This window comes from Mytilus edulis, chromosome 5, assembly GCF_963676685.1.
Source record: "Mytilus edulis chromosome 5, xbMytEdul2.2, whole genome shotgun sequence".
Lineage (NCBI taxonomy): Eukaryota > Metazoa > Mollusca > Bivalvia > Mytilida > Mytilidae > Mytilus > Mytilus edulis.
Window position 1 is genome coordinate 44398271 of NC_092348.1, and position 21712 is coordinate 44419982.

At 32.1% G+C, this 21712-nt stretch overlaps 2 protein-coding genes across 2 annotated transcripts in view; both read left to right on the top strand.

The window, feature by feature from the left end:
- The window catches only part of LOC139523758 (uncharacterized), a 312433-nt gene that overhangs the window by 27670 nt on the left and 263051 nt on the right, over positions 1 to 21712 (top strand). The gene's annotated exons all lie outside the window — the stretch shown is intronic.
- LOC139523753 (uncharacterized) lies at positions 1935 to 20276 on the top strand. The gene is made up of 6 exons (XM_071318006.1): positions 1935 to 2075; positions 7347 to 7675; positions 10657 to 11003; positions 17348 to 17568; positions 18899 to 19509; positions 20132 to 20276. Exons 2-5 carry the CDS (start codon positions 7347 to 7349, stop codon positions 19322 to 19324), a joined length of 1323 nt encoding a protein of 440 aa, XP_071174107.1. The 5' UTR covers positions 1935 to 2075; the 3' UTR covers positions 19325 to 19509; positions 20132 to 20276.

A 21712-nucleotide genomic window follows, 5' to 3' on the forward strand; every position in this document is an offset into this window, starting at 1 on the left:
CCTGAATCAATCAGGACAGGTGCATAAACATGCAGCGGCTATGGATAGTTTTGTTTTGCCAGCATACAATATAATTGCAGTTGAAGGCAAGTCCTTCAGAAGTTCTTTTTACTTTATTCTAAAAACGAACATTTTTTAATAGGGAATATAAGTAAGGGGGAAAGTAACAAATGGAAGTTTTTAACGACCTTGACTGGCTATACAGCCCTTGCACGGTCGGCGGGGGAAAGTAACCAATTTTTTGTTCTTTTTATAATATTTACAAAAAAAAAAAACGGTGCGGGAAATGGACATGATTACATTCCCGGATGCGGTAAGCGGGAATATAAAAAAAATAAAAAAATTCTGTTTTGAAAAAAATAGGTGCGGGCGGGTCCGTCGAACAAGGAATCAAATTGATGTGGACTAACTACGATGTTAAAACGTTACAGGTTTGAATTTTGATTCTTTTACTAACCCAATCCATCAAAATTGAAATAAACTCCGAGCGAAAATTTGATACATCTAAAAATGCTTATATCTGAATATTGAAATTTAGAAAATAAGATTTTAATAGAGAGGCGAAAGATAGAAACGGAATATTCAAGGAATATTCAAACTCATTAGTCGAAAAAAAAACTGACAACGCTATGGCACAAAAACAACGAAAAAACAAACAATCAAAAGACAAACAAACAACAGTATACAAAACACAAAACAAAAAACTCAAGACTGAGCAACACGAACCCCACCAAAAACCGGAAATTGTGGTAACGTTGTTACAATTAGAACATATCAGGTGTCATCTGTGAAACGTTAAAGCGAACAATGAATTAAATAAAGGCAGTAGTATACCGCTGTTCAAAGCTCGTAAATCTATGGACAAAAAACAAAATTGGGGTAACAAACTAAAACTGAGGGAAACGCATTAAATATAAGAGGAGAACAACGACACAACATTAAAATGTAACATACACAGAAACGGACTAAGCATTAGACAAAATCCGATGAGAATAACAAATATAACATCAAAACCAAATACATGAAATTGGGATAGAATTGTACCGTGACGCGTTTTATAGTAATGTGAATTCACACTCAAATATAAGAGAAAACAAACGACTCAACGTTAAAATGTTACACACACAGAAATGAACTATAATATAACAATGGCCATTTTCCTGACTTGGTACAGGACATTTTTAAAAATAGAAATGGTGGGTTGAACCTGGTTTTGTGGCATGCCAAGTCTCGCACTTTAATGGCAATGTTAAATATAACATTGAAATGACAACATAATATTACAGGACTACAATACAAATAAATAGGAGAACGTATTAGACAAAGAAACACATGATCAATAGATAACAAAAGGCATCAGGTTTAAAATTCAATACGCCAACAACGCGCCTCGTCCACACAAGTAACATGGATATCATTATAAAAGACGACTAAGAGCGGCGCAAAATACAAAAGGTACATTCAAATTCCTAAGTCGAAAATAAACTGACAACGCAAAAGCAAAAAAGAAAAAGACAAACAGACAAACAGACAAACAACAGTGCATAAAATACAAAATAGTTAAAGTTGCAAACTATATTTAAACAAATCTTAATATAGAAGTTGTACATTTTCAACAATCTTACACAGGTATACCTAAGCAGATTGTCGTTTAAACTTAATAAGATCTTCAAGATATTTATAAAATGTATTCATATAGGATATATGGCTGTCTCAAGGCGAATAAGTGACATGTCGACATGGAATAATAGTCGTGCCTCTTGTTGAAAATCGTTTATTGACATTGTGATGTCTTTCAACATGATTGTGTTTCAGTATTGTTAATACCATATGGATTCTGAGTTATAGATGGTCTTTCGTCGTACGGTCAATACTATAAAATACATTGTATGAACACAAAAAGGATGAGTTTCCATTGATTTAAGGGTGGATTGTTCCTGTCCAATCAGGATTTCCCTGTGGATCGGAAAACCCCGTTTTTCTTCATACCGAAAGTTGAACATACAGATTATTAGTCAGCAGAAATTTCTCAACACAAATAAAGGAAAAGAGGAAGTCAGAGTTTTCTATGAATAGTAAGTTAACTGTTTTTGTATACGACAATGTTACTGCTATGTAGAAATTAAAGAGTTATGACGCACTTTTTTTCTCGATGAAGACGAAGACAATTTACACGCAAATCAATGTGTCTTCTACTTTAGTATCAAGGTATTTCATAACCTTTTATGCAAATAAGACAGTTTTCAACTTTAAAAGTATTATGAGTACAGAAAATAAAAAAATAAAAACTTTCTTAGATTTTGGGGAACATTTTCCCCCGTTGCTATATGATACATCAAAATAAAATTATTTGTGAAATTTATTTGAAATGATCCCCTCATGTATTAATTGTTTGGTATTGATTGACATGACCACTAAAGAGATGATAGACATATGTACTACGACAGATGATTCAAATGGTGTATCTGAGTAGACCGTTAAAATATATCCTTATTAGGTCTTGGTACTCTCCAATGAACTTTTTGAGAAATAGAGGAAAAGTTCTTTCACAAAATCCTGGCTCATTGATTTTTTGCTCATACACTGATGACTTTTTACAAATTATGAGTAGCAGCTGCAAGCTTCTTAATATCGTACATGTATGAGTTGAGAAATGTATACTTCATACGTGGATGAAGTCGGTAAATTGATGCTAGGGTGAGGACAATTTATCATTTCAAAATTGAAATCATATCGTTTGTCATGGACTCTGGTATTGAGATGACCGCTGTGGTCAATTTCAGGGATATATTATGTCTAAACATGAAGCAACGCAAGTTGTTTATATTGCGTCTGTAATCTCTAGTTCAGGACTATTAATGGGCCCAATCAGAAAAGTTTGTTTTGTTAATGGAAAGAAAATCTTTAATATACCTATATAAATGAAAGCAGGTGTTTTTTTTTTAATTTTCATTTTTTCATCTTCTAAAGGATTAAAACATGATACTCAAAATCCTAAAAAGGTTTTAATTTTACCTTAAAAAAATATGTCGATTCAGCAACAACGTTCAAACTTTTCCACAACGCATAGGTTTGTCTGTACTCAGTGGAAGTTTTGTGGTGTCAGCATTGACATTATTACCTAAAAGGTTTATATTAACCTAAAGGTAACGATTCAGATCATTTACCAAACAGAATCATATCAATTATCAAGGAACTAGTTATGACAATCATAAAGGAAATCTTACATAAGCATGTAATGTTTTGTAGGTAGAAAAATGAAGTATAGTGAATGAATAGACAAAATAACTTAAGCCTCATTATGTTGATTGAATGACGTTATTCTTTAGATCGACGCATTTAAATAGATGAGGTACATGTTTGGGTTAAACTAAATAATAACTGCCAATTTTATTTAATCGCCTTATGTTTTGTAAATTTAAAGTTCTTATATATACAGAACAAATATAGCATATTTCATAGTGTTCACTTTAATAATTAATTGAAATAATTAATTGTCCTTTATGGTTCTGGTTTAAATAAGTTCAGTATGTAAGACTTACCACTAGGGTAGATATTTGTCACGGAATCGAGAGGGCGATCCTAAATTTCTGAACATTTAAATTCAGTTTGTGGTAACAATTTTGTTACTGACTGTAGTTAAATATATTTGAAACAATGACATCATTAACTTTTTTAATCCTTCGTAAAATGTAGATTTGGACAAAAGCGTCTTTGAGATCTGACGGAAACAAGTAGAATATCTTATAAATATTGCTTCCTTCATGTTCCTTATCAGCTTTTTCTGTCACTTGACGTCCGTTGTCTGTCGTCTTTCTTCATTCGTAAACTTTTAAAAAGATCACCTCCTTTGAAACTGGGCCATCGTTTACGCAGACTTGTCTACAATCATCATTCGGACATTTAGTTTAAAATTGTGTGATGACCCTGCCTTGGAACCAACATCACGAACATAGCCGACATGGCCGATAAAGAACACCAGATTAAAATGCAAGTTTTGTCCATTATTTTAAAAAAACGATAATTAATTGATAAAATCTTACAAGGGCAAAATGTTACCAGTGATGATATTTTCATTTTTTCCATTTCATATAAACCATAAGACAATTTGTTTGTAGGAGTTATTGCCCTTAAAAACGTATTTTACCAATGGTTTCATGATAATTATATTATAAGATAACAAGAAATCAAAAAGAAAAGATCTACAAATAACTTTGCCTCGCCAAAATCGTCAGTAGGCTTTATAACAGCTTGTTGGATTAGTTAATAATTTGTAACTACTGTATAATAGATGGGCAACTGATATTTTTTTTCATTTGGGACAAAAATTGTTTATATAAACTCATCATAGATACCAGGATTAAAATTCTGCATTTGAGGCAGGCGAACGTTTCTTCTATAAATTAAAAGACTCAGCAGTGACGCTTAAATCAATGAAGTTAAATAAAACTCGAAGTTAAAGAGCATTGATGACACAAAATTTCATATATTTTTACTAAAGCCAGCTAAGGTAATCTATTCCTGGGGTAGAAAAGTCTTAGTATTTCAAAAACTTTGAATTTGATAACAGTTATTTTATAATTATGATGATATCAATGACAACTTCTGTAAGCACAGGCTGAAGTGCTGAATGCTGGGCTGGTGGTATCCTCATGGAATAAATACTTCACCAGTAGTGGCATCGACCCAGTGGTTGTAAATAAACTTATCATAAATACCAGTATTGAAATTCTGCATTTGAGCTAGACAAAGTGATCAATAAAATGCCAATCACGTATGTCATCTTATATTTAAAAGTATATAAAATTCGACAGTTTTTCTGTAAACATGTCGCGAAAAAAGTTGTGAAAGTGGCCAAGTATAACAATTGGAAAGTGACATATCTGGTATAGGATCGTAAAAAGTGTTTGATGCTGGGGTCACACATTCACGAATATTTTTCCGTCCTTTACATGATCATTCCCGATAAATATTTTTGAAAAGTCTTATTAATTTCCTGTGAATCGTGGCTGGAAATTCAAAATTTAATTAAAAATGATTTTTTTTTATTCACGTAAACAATCAGCTATTTCTCAGGAAGCGTCCGTATTCAGTAGTTTCCAACCGAATTTATCCCTCTTATCCCGTTCCCAATCCGATCATATTCCAATTTATATCTTTCCCATGTTACAAAACGACCATATTTGTCTCTACATCGTCCCAATTTAACTGAATGTCATCCGACAGACATCAGACAGTGACCAGCTAGTGAAACGTCGCTGACGGAAAATATCCTTTAAGCTGGGGTCACACATTCACGATTTTTACTGCCGTCCTTGACAGGACAATTCCCGATTAAAATTTGTCAAAAGTCTGATCAAGATTCTGTGAATCGTTGTTGGAAACTCAAACTTTAATTAAAATATGTAAAAATAAAAAAATAATCACGAAAACAATCAGATATTTTTCAGGAAGCGTCGACATTCAACCGTTTCCGAGCGAATTAATCCAGATAATTCCGTTCGCAATCCGCTTCTTATCCAATTTGTATCTTTTGCATGGTAACATTCAACCGGGTCTGTAATGACTGTGTCCCGATTCTACCGAATGTAATCCGACAGAGATCAGACAGTGACCAGCCAGTGAACTGATGCTGACGGAAGTTATCCGTTCAAAAACTGTCGGCATACTCGGGATGATCATTTAATGTCGGAACATAATCCTATCATGGTCCGCTCTACCGTATTGCAAACGGCTTTATCGGGTCTCAGTCGTATTGTATTTTGTAATTGTCGGCACTCTGACGTGGGTATCATTGCTATCGGGACTGCTCTGGCACGGTTTCGGCAAAGACAGTTAGCAATCGACAAGATCTGGATGCTATCTGGACTCAATCGGCAGAAAAACTGCAATCTAAAGTTTCTCCAGATCATTCCCCTTCCACCGGACACCGTCCAAACAACACTGAACATTTTGAGAATTTTGATCCGATACATCAGAATCTGTCACGACAAAGTCACGCTTGTAATTCGAGTTTCCCTGAATTTTAACGGGACGCAGCTAACTGGGGGGGGGGGGGGGGGGGGGGGGTGCTTCACCGAACTATCCGGACCATTCCCGACCCGTAGGAATCTGTTACGAACTCAAACGACTGCGTTCAGACAATGATAGGACATTCTAGATAATTGAAGATAGTAATCTGACTTTTTTCACTTTTCGTGTCTTAAGATCGCTGTCTGATCTCAAACGGGAGCAATAATCGGCTATGTGTGAACCCCGCATTAGAAAACTGTCGCCATATTTGGGATGATCCGATACTGTCAGAACGCAATCCTATCGAAGTTTGCTGTTCCTTATAGAACAAGGCTTCGTCTGGACATTGTCGTATTGTGTTCTGTAATTGTCGGGACTCTGCCGTGGGTATCATTGCCGAATTTATTATTAATAACTGGATTATTTCGGAACGGTTTCGGTATTCGGCAAGATCTGAATGCAATCTGGACTCAATTGGCAAAAAAACACTGACATATTTTTCCGGTTTATTTTCAATCTATAAATTTGACTGTCCCTCTGGTATCTAAATGTATCTTTCAATCCTATTTTTCCAGCAGACAACGTCAAAAAAACACAGAACATTGTTACGATTTTAATCCGATTCATCAGAATCAGTTACGACATAGTCATGATTGAAATCAGAATGGACAAAATGGGCTGACTTTCCCCGAATGTTACGGGACGCACTTAACTGTGGCTGACATCTCCAGACCATTTCCTAACCGTAGGAATTGTCTACGAACGTATATGACTACTTTTAATTTTGATATTACCTATATTTCTCCTATTAGTTCAACAGAAAGCAAGTACCTTAACTAAAATGCATGCTTCTGTCGAATGCAGAATGCGAGCTTAAATGAACGGTGACACCATTTTTTAATTTTATTTTCCTATTAAGTATATGATAAAGTTTATCTTTTTCATTTTTAGCCAGGCGTTGTTTGTTTATTTTCGATTTAAGAGTTTGAATGTCCCTCTGGTTTATTTCGTCCCTCTTTTTAAAAATGTATAGCCAATTTAGCCCAATATAACCAATATCTTAATGTGCTAATTAATTAATTAATTCCCCATTTCCATTTTCAATTTAAAGTCCTTGAAGGGAGTGTCATTAAATGTATGTTGTGTTAGACTACTCTATTTTTATAGAACATTCATCTTTTTTTTATATCACGGATAATTAATATGCCTACTATTCTAAATATTATGTTGGATGATGAGAAGTAAAGCAAACATTTTCTATTTGTCCGTTCGTCGTTTAACATGTTGGCAATAGTCTTATAATTTTCGGATGCCTATCTTCTCTTTTTTTTCAGATGTCTGCACTAGATAGGGAAACACCTCAAAAGGCAGAAGATTCAGATCTTAGTGATTTAGAGATGGATAATCAACTGGGAGTAGATAATACAAAGAAAAAGGGCTGGGCTGCTAAACAGCTGTTAATAAAAAAATGCCAAAACACAGTAGGAACAATATCTTCGGGCAAACGTCCTCTGAATATCGCTATAATTGGACCACCTGGATGTGGAAAATCATCTCTTCTAAACACAATATTTGCTAGTTTTAGTGATGAAAGCTGGAATCGGGTGGCTAATTATGGATCCTTCGGTACAAATGACATACAAGTTACACAGCGTCTCGTCAGGTATGTAGAGCGTGGAGTTGTGACGTTTAAAAAAAAAATGTCTCTAGACCATAACTAGTATAATGTTCAATTGACAATGGAAATATTCTTTATAAAGCACAAAGGTGTCAGTATTCACCTCAAAAACTAACAAAACCTTTGAATAGACTTATTAAGAAGGGATATATTTCCGATACTATTGTCACATGTGTCAGGTCATTAAAGATTGCATATTTTGGCGTTAATATTGATTCCCTTATATGGTCTTTGCATCGGAACTAAACACATTTATTAAAAAACCAGTTGTTGGCATGACACGGGTTATGTTCTTCTCATATATGTTATGATGGTATGATACTAAACCCCTAACGGGAAGGATTGTTCCTGATGTTCATATGATGAAATCATAATCTTTCAGTCAGTTTAATTGAAGTCTGGAGCTGGCATGTCAGTTAACTGCTAGTAGTCTGTAGTTATTTATGTATTATTGTCATTTTGTTTATTTTCTTTGGTTACATCTTCTGACATCAGACTCGGACTTCTCTTGAACTGAATTTTAATGTGCGTATTGTTATGCGTTTACTTTTCTACATTGGCTAGAGGTATAGGGGGAGGGTTTAGATCTCACAAACATGTTTAACCCCGCCGCATTTGTGCGCCTGTCCCAAGTCAGGAGCCTCTGGCCTTTGTTAGTCTTGTATTATTTTATTTTTAGTTTCTTGTGTACAATTTGGAAATTAGTATGGCGTTCATTATCACTGAACTAGTATATATTTGTTTAGGGGCCAGCTGAAGGACGCCTCCGGGTGCGGGAATTTCTCGCTACATTGAAGACCTGTTGGTGACCTTCTGCTGTTGTTTTTTTTTCTATGGTCGGGTTGTTGTCTCTTTGGCACATTCCCAATTTCCATTCTCAATTTTATGCATAATGACCACTATATATATACATTTATGATTTAAGTGTCCAGTGTCATGTGACGAGTATGTAACGAATATCGTTACTCAGAATAACATTAATTTTTAATGCTCCTCATATAGCAGAGAGACAAGACGCAGACCTCTTCTACAATATTTCGAAGACCCTGCAACCAGGCTCTCCTGCTTTATATTGGGATTCGTGTTGCTCAGACGTTAGTTTTTAATGCTTTTTCGTCTTTTATTTGTAGTCGCCATTTAGGTTTGATTATCACGTTGATATCTCAAGTTAAATACACATGACGATTTAGCGAAACAGATAAGATGGAATTATCTGATCCACATAGACACGACGTAAAAAATAAGACCAAGATTGGATAACTATGAAAACAAAATACACACCACACATAAACAAAACATAAATTCCGAGGATTTAAAGAAAAATGGAAATTTATAAAGGAAGAGTCAAGTATTTCAATTCTAGCATGCCCTTGTAGTGCAACGGCTTAGATTTAAAATTTAAAAAACATGTTTCACTGACCTGTAAACCAGTATTTTAAGGGGAAAAAGTACTACTTCTATTGTAACAACTCTCAAAAGCCAACAATTCATATGTAATAGAGGTATTGATGTGCCGTGTAAATCGTTCATTTAATTCAAAATTTCGAGATGATCCTTTAGTTAGATATCCAAATGTTAGACTTTCGACTCAATTGTAAACATTTATCGTGGATATCTAATAGTAAAATATACACAATTGATCACTAGTTGGTTTGTGTACCACACTGGAACGTTCAATTTGAAATTAGAAGTTTAAGAGTAAATTGCAATTAATTTCGTGAGGAATCATTTATTTTTATTTCAACGATTGTCTGGATATCATAAACCTTATGACTGTACAACTGAATTTAGTTTGTACAAATCGGGTGTTAGAAGTCACATGTTGTTCTTCGGTTATAAACTAACAGTTGTGTATGACCAACAATCTTCATCTTGTTTAGCTTTAAGGTAGCACAATACAAAGATTTTTTTACTTCCAATCACTAACCTTTAAAATGCTGTAACTTTCTTATGAATGCATAGAAAATAATAAAAGAGGCATATATAGAAAGATAAAGATTAATCTTTTTTAAATGGTTGCAACATTTTTATTATGCAATCATTATGTAATAAGGGGCAAAATCTGGGTCAGTTCATTTGAATGAATTTAGCTCTATCATTTCTTTAACTATACAGAAAATTTTAACTAAATCTCTATTAACACATCATGGGCTTCAAAAGGGTGTCTCAAATTGTTCTTATGGTATTCCATTCTCTCATAAATCTCTAATTAGTGTAAACATCCTAACCACATAAAAGAAGATAACGTTTGATTAGATGTAAAATTTGTTTTATACATTCTATCTGAAATCTGAGACACTCTTTTGTAGATAATGGCCATAGGAACAACATATAATAAAATCAACCCTCTAGGGATACCTATGCAGAAGCTAATTTCATTTGAAAGTGGAAATTTGGTGAAAAATATTTTAGACACAGTTAACATTATAATTGGTTACATAATTTTTGCATAATGCTAACATTGCATTAATTTGAAAGAGTAATCTGTTAGCTATCCAAAACTACCACTTTTATAAATTTTCAAGCATTATTAAGAAAGTTACAACATTTTAAAACTTGGGAGTTGGAGTTATAAAATCTTTGTATTGTGCTACCTTAAGACAACAGACCGTGTTCAAATGAACTATAACCAAAAAGTAGTACCTACGTCTAGGTTATATATCAATGTTTCTGAGGTTCTGTTACCATCAAGATTATTTAGCTTTTCATATTTGCGTTCACAAACAAATATTAGTAACAAAAAATCAATACACGATTTATTTTGTAACTTGATGTTTAAATTTTCACATCCATATCATATTAAAAATAATAAAATTAAAGTATCAAATTTTATTTTACATGATTATTTTAAATCAGATGACTATCAACAAGATGAGAGAAACGCATATAAAAGTCATTTAGCTACATTTTGTTATTTACAGAACTAATGAGGTGTAAGTAAATGGGCAACCAATGTATAATTTCAGTTTCAAGAAAGAAAGGTACTACACAAGAAAAGGTCAAAACAATGAAGAAGATGAAATTTTGATGCCAACATTTATTGACATGAGTGGTTTTGAGGATTCAAACACCCCTGTCAACAAGGAACTACTCAATATGGTTTTCTATGGAAGATTAACTGAATATGAAAAAATTAAAGATGTTTTAGATTGCCTCAGTAATGATGGCACAAATGGAGCAAAGAGAAAATATTACACACGTAATGAATATCTTGTAGTGGATCGAATTATATTTGTTTGTTCATTAGATCCTAAGGCTCCTCTCCCGATACATCTGATGGAATGTGTGAGTAAGGCTGCGAACGATATCAGAGGTGAGTTTTCAGAAACTGTTGATACTGGTGTATGTAAGATTGATTTACCCTAAAACGTGGTATATCATGTATTGTAACTTTACATTTTGAGTTAGAATTTAACTATCCTTTTGTTGGTTTCCATTCCGACCTATGTATTTTCAGAGTCCTTTTACTTTTCCTTTTGACATATTTGTTTGTTTTACAAGTGATTCAGATTATAACACAATGTTGACTTTTGTACCCTTATCATGCTTATTTTGACAATTTAACCTATTATGTCTGTTTGTTTTGTTCACACATCGTTGTCAATATAATGGAATTTTATGCGAAAAATGAAAATCAAAGAATTACTGAACTCCGAGGAAAATTCAAAAAAGGAAAATCAATTAAATGGCAATATCAAAAGCTCAAACACATCAATCGAATTGAGACCAGGTTTATTCCACCATTGTTGACGTAATAAAATGCCTGTTCCAAGTCAGGAATATGACAGTTGCTATCAATTCGTTTGATGTGTTTGAGCTTTTGATTTTGACATTTGATAAGGGACTGTTCGTTTCGAATTTTCCTCGGAGTACGATATTGTTGTGGTTTTAATTTTTTGATAGCATTTACAATGTAATCCTTTTTTTAACGGAATATTCCTTTTTAAACGTCATAGAAGTACCACATAATTTGATATAAATATAACATTCTAAAAAGACAACAAGGGAATATTTGCTTTTCCAAATAGCCTCTAGAGTGGTAGTGGATATTATTTTGGCTTATATTATTTGTTTTTATACCACCCGATTTCAGGTGTTCTTCCGTTCGTCAATAACACATTACTGTCATATTTTTCCAATTATTATATTCTTAATACAATGTATACATGCATGACACCAATTAGCATATGATAATATTATAGTGATCATAATGTTTTCAGATCCTTCGAATTCATTGTTCCTGGTTGCTTACAACGTATTGTCCTGTAAATGTCTGTCAAATTTATTGTGTCACATTTTTCTGTAGAACTACAAGTCATAATTTCTTTATATATGACAACAAGCTGCATACGGGCATACCATAGTGTGCGATATGTTTCAAGTTCCAACTTTTTTAATTCCTCTATATCCTAAATATATATCTTTAACTGTCTTATATAGGATATATTTATCACAACATTATGACTTATTAGTATGGCAGGCTTTTTTCTATTTATTCTGACGTCATGCTATTATTTATAGATTATTACATGGCATTTTTCATATTGCCCTGGTATCAGCCCTAGACTCCCATATCAAGCCAGAGGGCTTTAGCCCGAGGGCTTGATATGGGTCGTGGGCTGATACCAGGGACCATATGAAAAATGACATGTAATAATCTATTTATCACATATTTTTAAGCAAGAGAAAACAAATAGCTTACACCAAATTATGTTTGATATTTCATCAAAAATCAAAAAGATATTTAACGAAAATAAAATAAAAAATGTATCACTGTGAGTTTAAAAAAGTTCGTATCACAGTAGGTAAACAACGTTTTGTGAAAAGTTTCAGAAATGATTAACAATAAATATATTAATTCTAAGAATTGCAAATATTAAACGACTTTAAAATGTTACATTACAAATGTTAAAAATGCTTAAGAAGAATCCTATATCGCTACTCATTCCAGTGTGGCGTCATATATTTTATAAATTCTTTATGACGTCAAAATTTTACGGGAACTTTTGTGATTTTCACTGTTGATTTCTACTTTTTTCTTCTACAGCAGATTCGTAACTTTCTAAATTTCTTTTCATTGTGTTCAACTTGTTTACAAATAGTCTTTGATTGACAGTTTACCGGAAGTTAAACTCGGGGGCTTGATATGGATTTCGAGGGCTGATATCGATATCGGCCCCGAGGGCTGATAACCAACCTTGACTTCCGGCTATTATTGGCCATGCAAAAACGTCAATATCAGTACAAAATATGTGATAATATAGATTATTACATGGCATTTTCCATATTGGCCCTGGTATCAGCCCTAGACTCCCGTATCAAGCCAGAGGGCTTGATATGGGTCGTGGGCTGATACCACGGACCATATGGAAAATGACATGTTATAATCTATTTATCACATGTTTTCAAGCAAGAGAAAAAAGATAGCATATATACCAAATTATGTTTGATATTTTCAACAAAAATTCAAAACAAATATTTAACGAAGAAAAAAAATGTATCACAGTGAGTTAACAAAGTTCGTATCACAGTAATTAAACAAAGTTTTGTGAAAAGTTTAACAAATAATTAACAATAAATATATTAATTCTCAGAATTGTAAATAATAAACGACTTAAAGTGTTACATTTCAAATTAATGCTGAGGAGGAATACACCATATCGCTACTATGATTTGGAAATATGTTCCTCTTGAACTTTCGATGTCATACAACAATCACTTTTCCATTCTGGCGTCAAATATATTCTAAATTCTTTATGACATCAAAATTTTACGGAAACTTTTGTGATTTCCACTGTTTGTTTTTACATTTTTCTACTTGAGCAGATTCGTAACTTTCTAAATTTCTTTTCATTGTGTTCTCATTTTTCATTTTTTTGTATGAATTTACTTGCATCGTCATTTGATCTGTGAGAAACCCCTCCTGATCGTCTAGCTGCTTCGGATGACAACTTGTTTACAAACAGTTTTTGATTGACAGGTTACCAAAAGTTAAACTCGGGGGCTCGATATGGATTTCGTGGGCTGATATCGATAATGGCCACGAGGGCTGATAACCAACCTTGACTTCCGGCTATTATTGGCCATGCAAAAACGTACATATCAGTACAAAATGTGTGATAATGTAAAATATCTCATATAATATATAAAATACATTTGTATCTTATATGATATATATGAAATCTTATAAACAATCTAAGATTACTTATAAAGTTTATGATATATATATATTCTTATAAATATTTTTTTTTTATCTTATATTACTTTATATCAGATTACATATATTTCATATGATATCTCATATATTTTATAAGGTATCTTATTTAGTTTGTAAGATATCTTATATAGTTTTTATCATATGTTTAGTACAAAATACAGCAATTTTGAATATCTAAATAAAGGTTCTTTTTCCAGTCTGTATCACCTACCCTGTATCGCATACCCCGTATCGCATGACTAAACCCGTATCGCATACCCCGTATTGCATAGCAAAACCCGTATCGCATACCTGGAATGACGTTTGACCTATGACGTTCAGTTGCTGTATTTCCTGACAAAGGAAAAAAATGAGTTCCCACTAAAAAAAAATGTGTCCTATCATTTCAACTAAAATCGATATTTTTTTCCAAAAGTTATTACCCAGTAACTTTACGAGCGATTTTTATATATAAAAAAAAGACACAATAAGATGTAGAAATATATGCAGTTTTATTGTTTATTTGGTCATAATTAATTTTCTTGAAGTTTGTTTTCATTACCCGATAGATTGAACACAAATGCTAATCTTTACGGTTTAAATTTTGGTTAGAATACATGTAGATAGCATATTTTTCAAGAAATATTTGTCTTGCTGTTCATCTCTTTAGCTAATTAAAATGATCATGAATGATATCATCGCCAAATAAACAATAAAACTTTAAACATTTCTACATCTTATATTTATTTGATAAATGTTTATTTTAGTTGAAATAATAGGACAGTATCGTTAGTGGATGCATTTTAATACATGGTCTTTAACATATATTGAGAATGTAATAAGATTATAGGGGGTATTACGATGTGGATATTAAGCAAAAAAGGATGTCTATAAAAAAACAAGTCAGCTGGAAAATACAGGAAAATCATAATAGAATTGAGAATGGTGATAGGGAATGTGCCATAGAGAAGACATCCAATGGGTATTTGCTAGCTTATAATTTCAGACGATTTAAAACAAAAAATGGATATCCCATAAATCTGATTATATTAAAATATATGATAAACAGAATAATACATGGCAAAATCCGTATCGCATGCTGTATCACCACTCGACCAATATCAGCCCTCGGGACCTTCAGCTGCGGGACTGATATTGGTTTCTCGTGGTGATACAGCATGCGATACAGATTTTTCCATGTATTATTAGGTCTTTCCACCTTTCTGTGGAAAGACCTATTGTATTTCTTCTGATTATTATTATTTTTTTTTTTTTTTTTTCTTCCGCCTAATTTTGATATTGCGACAAATGTTTGTTTCACAATATGTCGCTTAGATATTTTTCATATTGTATCGTACAGTTTATGCGCTTTTACATTTAACCCTGCTAAGCCGAACACTTTTCTTTGTAAGAGTTATCTCCCTATTCACTGTTTATCATCAGAGTGCATCTCCTTCGTAACAAAAAAAGATAGCGACAAAATTCTTTTTACAAATTGTTCGTTACATCCTAAGGAAAATTTGGCTTATTTGGATCGAAGCGATTCGATGAAATTTTATAGGAGTTATCTACCTTTACAAAATTATTTTCTCAATATGTGTTATTAACTAATAAACCGTCAACCGTATAACCCTGGAATGTATTTATTTGAGATCCCTAGGCCCTTTATTAGAAAATGGGGTCAAGGTCAAAGGTCAAGGTCAAGTTCTAAATTCGGAATTTTCCATGTGTTTGCATTTTCTCCAACCCTTGAAAAGGTACATATTAAAGAACAAGTGCAAAATGATTGCTATATAGTTATGAAGATATGTTACATTTGGTCTGATACAATTAAATAGCATCTAATAGGAGTTAGTGCCCCTGAAATGTCTTGATATGAGGTTATTTGATTATAACTTCAACTAAGTCCATTTTAATGGCATTTGACCTTGTGCAAAAGGTTGGATGACAAATGACCTTGAAAAATGACTACCGGAAGTGACCTTGAGAAAACCGGAAGTAACCTTTTTTGCAATTTTTTCGTATAAAAGTACTCAGAATCCATATATTTTGTCATATAGATACATAAACTTATTACTGAAGACTAAAAATGACTTCCAACAAACCGGAAGTGACCATGTATCTCCCATTTTTAATACAAAAGTATATAGAAACTATATATTTTTGGAATCAGTGTGAAAGAAGCTATCATATTAGACCGGAAGTGACATTCATTTCACCGGAAGTAGCATATTGTCTCCTTTATATCACTTAAAAATATGATTAAACCATTATTTATCGTATCAGTATGAACAACTATCTTCTTATCAAAATTTCTTTGATATGGAAAGACCTTCAATTGTTCTCTGAACAATTGGTTTTTAATTCTATATATAATATATCTTAATATATAGTTTATAATATATCTTAATATATAGTTTATAATATATCTTATATAGTTTATAAGATATCTTCCAATATATATAATATATCTTATATAGTTTATAAGATATCTTCCAATATATATAATATATCTTATATAGTTTATAAGATATCTACCAAAGTATCTCCTACTTGTTTAACCTTAATGCGTCTTATTTAGATGATTTGCCTTGCTGTTAAATTTAAAGCAATACAATTTAATAAATAATCAATGCTGAACATATCACTAGCTGAAATTACAGTGCATGTAATAAACAAATGAACATTTGATTTTGTATTTTGTTTCTAATAGTACTATGTTGTCAGAAAATTATACAGCATTCAGTTTTAACATAGATAGCAGAAGCAAATGAAGCAATAGTCCATCGTAATATATTCTAATTAAACATTTATGGTTTGGATAATAACTGATCCAATATCTATCATTTTTATTTCACAATGTGTAGGGAAAGTAATGAACTTTGACGATTGTACTATCATAACACAATGAAAACTTGCGAAAAAAAGCTTCTCTAAGAATGTATGTGTGAGAGGTGTCAATTGTGGTTATAATGTTTATAGGATATGCAGCTGACTCTCCTATATTGTCATTTTGTTTGACATTTTTTAACAGTACTGATTGACTAATTTTACTATTATTGGACATTTGTGAACAAGCAAAACGCGAAAACGCGAAATCGGAAAACAAAATATGTTTCGGGTTTTTGCGTTTTCGACTTAGTGTTTCGCATTTTCGACATGTTCGACATGTTCGACTTCGCAATTTTGCCTTTACTGTTTTTTGTCCTATACAATATGAAGGGCGAAAACGCGAAAACGCGACATGGCATTAACCGACCACCTTTTTTGCATCCAGTATCCATTGGTTCTCTATTTTAATGAAATCTTTCTAATTTTTTTTCTAGTTTAATGGAGCTTTATAGAAAAACCTTTGGATCTCTAGCAGCGGTAACCAATGATTAAACTTATGTTTTTTTTTTCCTGAGCTGTTTTTTACATATATGAGCTCATAATTCTAGACTACTAATATTCATATTTAGGAATTCCAGTATTTGGTGTAATGACAAAGGCTGATAAATTTGATGCAAAGGAAAATGACGAAGTAAAGGAAAGAGAACGGAAATTTAGAGAACACCTTGGCATTCCACTACCAAGCTTTACACGAATAACAAATTACTGTGAAGATATAGATGAAAAGTCAAATTATATGTTTTCTCTCATACCGAAGATAGACATTGCAATTCTAAAGCTGATGACTCAGGTAGATTACTATTCATTTATATATACATATTTAACATTGAAATGATATAACAACGTTTCAAATTTAGGAGAATAATCTTTTGACAAATACCATAAGTTAAGCAGAAAGCAAAATATTATTTCATCAGTCATTAAAAGAGAAGTGGAAGGAACCAAATGGATAGTCAAACTCATCATTCGAAACGCACTGAAAACCATCAATAAAAAATGGAAAACAACACGTTTTATAATTTATTGCGTCCGAAGCGCTTTTCTGGATTTACCTTCATCAGGAACGCTCAAAGCCAAACATTTGAAATCCGAAGATGTATAAGTACCAAAAATCGTTGAAGAGGTTTATGTCAAAAAATAAATAGCCAAATTCATCTAAAGCCAACTTTGCCTGAGAGAGTTGAAACCTTAGTTTCATAATAATTTTAAAATTTATAAACAGACAATTTTAGTAAAGTTTGTTAAATCATGTCAGTACCGAAGCACTAACTACTGAGCTGATGATACCCTCGGGGACTGATAGTCCAATAACGTATGGAACATACAAAAAAGTGATAATGACACAAATTTAAATGAAAAGCAAAAAACTATTAAAACTAAAGAGATAAGATTTTCTAAAAACTATACGTCTTGCCTACGATTGCTGCTGCTGTCACTGTAAAAGGGAACTATTGACTTACAAAAATGAATCATTTATCAAGAAAATACAAAATAGTGAAAAAATCTAACTTTTTTATAAATGATATTTCTTAATCTTATAGTCGCTGTCCAAGATTCACAAAACTCAATGAAATGTTTTTAATTTATCGTGTAAAACAAATATGATTCCAGACTGTCTCAAATGTTATATTAAAAACACGTTTTTCATCTATCTTAAAAATACTGAGAAAAAAAATATATCTTAAACATTTTGCTTTAAGGGGGCTCGAGGGTATAAATCCATTTGTTTTTCATATATAGGATTTCTCTAAAAAAAAATTCTATAAATGAACTTTATCATATACTTAATAGAAAATAGAATTCAAAATGAGGTCACCGTTCATTTAAGCTCAAAATCTGCCTTCGAAAGAAGCATGCATTTTTGTTAAGGTACTTTTTTCCTGTTGAACCAATAAGAGATAAGAGAAAAAGAGAAAATATCGAAATAAATATAAAAAAAAACCAACGGAAATCGCTTAAAATTTACAATTGTTTAGTTTAAGTACAGCTGATTTGACTTGTTTGCACCAAAAGAAGATAATTGTGAGCCTTTACAATGATATATTCATGTCATTGTTTAGACATCAAATCTCTTCAATTTAAAATTTCTGTCGGATTTAAACTTTCTTTTATGTTTGAAGGTTTTTAGCAGTATGGTAAAAGTTGACAATCCTGGAGGACGTCCAGATTACTCAGATCAAACCAAAGGGGAGTCTAGCGAATCAAAAGAAGGTCCAACGCCAGATCCACTTCCACCAAAATCATCTTCGTGTATCAATTTTTCAAAATTATTAATCCTGATTATGATACAGGTCCTGTTGGTGGCTGTGGTTTTGCATTTTGGTATCAAGCCAATAATTACAGATGAAAAGGTTAATACAATATGTGCAAATTACGACTTTATCAAGTCAAAACATGATGCTACCATTGATGGTCTTGGTGAATTATGTGAGCTCAAAGATGACATTTTCAAACCTCCTATGTATCTACTTGGTGGGGCGATATTGTTTGTTATCATTGTCCCTCAAATTGTGGTTAACCTTTTCTTTGCTACATCTAGAAATTAGTAAACGTCAACAATTAATTTGCAATGAATGTCTTTCTGTCATTATTTTAAAAACAAAAAGACAAAAGACAGGACATAACACAGTCAACCATCCATCAAATTGATTTTAATATTGTATATAACATTTGATTCATATTTGTTAAAGTTTTAAAGTTCGAGTTTTCCTTTATCGTTTTGTATTTAAGGGCATACGATAGTTTTGATCCCGTATTTACAGTTTGTAAAATTTCCATATAGGCTATTTTTTTGTCTGATCAAGTCAAATATGTAATAAAAAATATACTTTCATGTGCTACTTTTTGAGTTAAGTGAGGTCGAAATTTTGTATATTTGCTCAAAATTCGGATTTGTGGCCGTATTTTTCTTTTCGAAAGAAAGGCATAACTTTTTTGTTTTAAAAGATAAACACAAATTGTTTCTTGTTGAATAATTTATAATTTCTGTATTTTATAAGTGTCCTAAAAATTTATGCATTTTTTTATTCAGAAATAACTCATGTTTATCAAATGGTCATGAATTGAGAAAAAAACGTAATTTTTTGCTGTATATTTATCAAATATAAAAAAAAGGCACTATTTACAGTTTTATAAAATTTGTCCCACATAATCTCCCTGCAAAATGAAACAAAATGTCGTTTTAAAAAATAGGGGTCCGTGCACTCGTTTTCAAATTAAATCAGTTTGAATGATAAAAATCAGTCGAAAAATGCATCTTTTCCCGATATGTCACAGTTTGACGTCGCGAAAATAACATTTTACGTTAGCAACGTCATTACCTCCCCTGTAACTGTATCGTATGCCCTTAAAAGCTGGTTTTGTGGTTTTTAATGTACGTTACTTTTGCTGTTTTTAACCCTAAAAAATGCATTAACTTGATATTGGTATTTTAAACTCATAAAAGTACCATTTACGTGCAGCATTTTCTAAAATAATAAAATAGTCTGCAGATGCTTTGAATTCGTGTTTTATTATCTTATATTTTTGCTCATGGATAAACAAGTGTTATTTCAAAATTAACAATATATAAATTCACAGAGTGTATTAAACAGTTAAATCAATGTATTTTGCTATGTCAATACTTTCGCTATTATCATTTTTCTTGTGTTATCAATAAAGTTTAACCTAAACATTTGACAATTTTACTTGTAACTGTGGTTTTGGGAATTTTTCATATTTTTTTTGCGATGAATGCCTTTAAATATTTTTTGTTAATCCAAATCATAAAATAGTTGTAATTATTATTATATTCTCAAAAGAACAAAAGAAACAATGTGTGATTATTAATTTATCTGTTTTGTTTGAAGAGCATTGCTAGGAAATTGACATGTTAAAACATTGCAAAAAGTTAAAAAAAAAATATTACCAAACTCCAGGATAATTTAAATATAGCTCATTTGCATTGGTGGGTTATTATTATCTTTTATAAAAGAGGGACGAAAGATACCAAAGGGACAGTCAAACTCATAAATCTAAAACAAACTGACAACGCCATGGCTAAAAATGAAAAAGACAAATAGACAAACAATAGTACACATGACATACTATTTTGATCTGAGCTTTACTGATGAGTTTTATGTGGATAAAACATGCGTCTGTCATATTAAACATTGTTAAATTATAAGCCTGGTATTTTTTTTAACTATTTACCCTATGTCAGATTTGCTTTGATTGCTTTAGTTTTTGAGATATAAGCCTAAACTGCATTTGACCCCATGTTTGTTGATGGCTCAAAACTTCGGATACAATTTATAAACTACATATCCTAGGAAACTTTCAGTTAAAATTTGAAATATTTGGCGGATATGTTTCAGAGGAGATTCTTGAAATAGTTTATGTTGACGAAAGTGATGACATTAGCTTACACGGAGCCCTTTGGGCCTTGTAAGCTAAAAAGAAGATGTGGTTATATTGCCAATGAGACAACTCTAAGCAGGGGACCAAATGACATAGAAATTAACATTTATAGGTCACCATACTGCTTTCAACAATGAGCAAAGCCGACACCACAGTCGGCTATAAAAGTCATTGATTGTTGATGTTTTAATACCACTTTAAGGTTATTTCGTGGAGCAACTACTTAGACCACTTGGTCACTGAAGCCCTGATATGACAAATGTAAAACATTTTAAACAATAAAAACTAACAGCCTCATTTATGTAATGAACGGTAAACTTGATATAAAGCAACAAAAGCTGACTACTAAATTAAAAATCCTTGTATTGGTTAGCAATACTTGCTACTGGATACTCACTCACCTGATCGTAAGCAAACAGCAATCAATCCCATATAAAGTGTAGTCCTGGTATAATTACACTTTAAATTTGAAAGAAACAATACAAATTGAAGCTAAAAAATTTATTAAACATATAAAATGAAAACGTTTTCAAGTT

Coding starts and splice junctions, on each gene's coding strand:
- LOC139523753 (XM_071318006.1), top strand. CDS start 7,347: ATGTCTGCACTAGATAGGGAAACACCTCAAAAGGCAGAAGATTCAGAT. Junction 7,676..10,656: donor GTTACACAGCGTCTCGTCAG/GTATGTAGAGCG, acceptor GTATAATTTCAG/TTTCAAGAAAGAAAGGTACT. Junction 11,004..17,347: donor GGCTGCGAACGATATCAGAG/GTGAGTTTTCAG, acceptor ATTCATATTTAG/GAATTCCAGTATTTGGTGTA.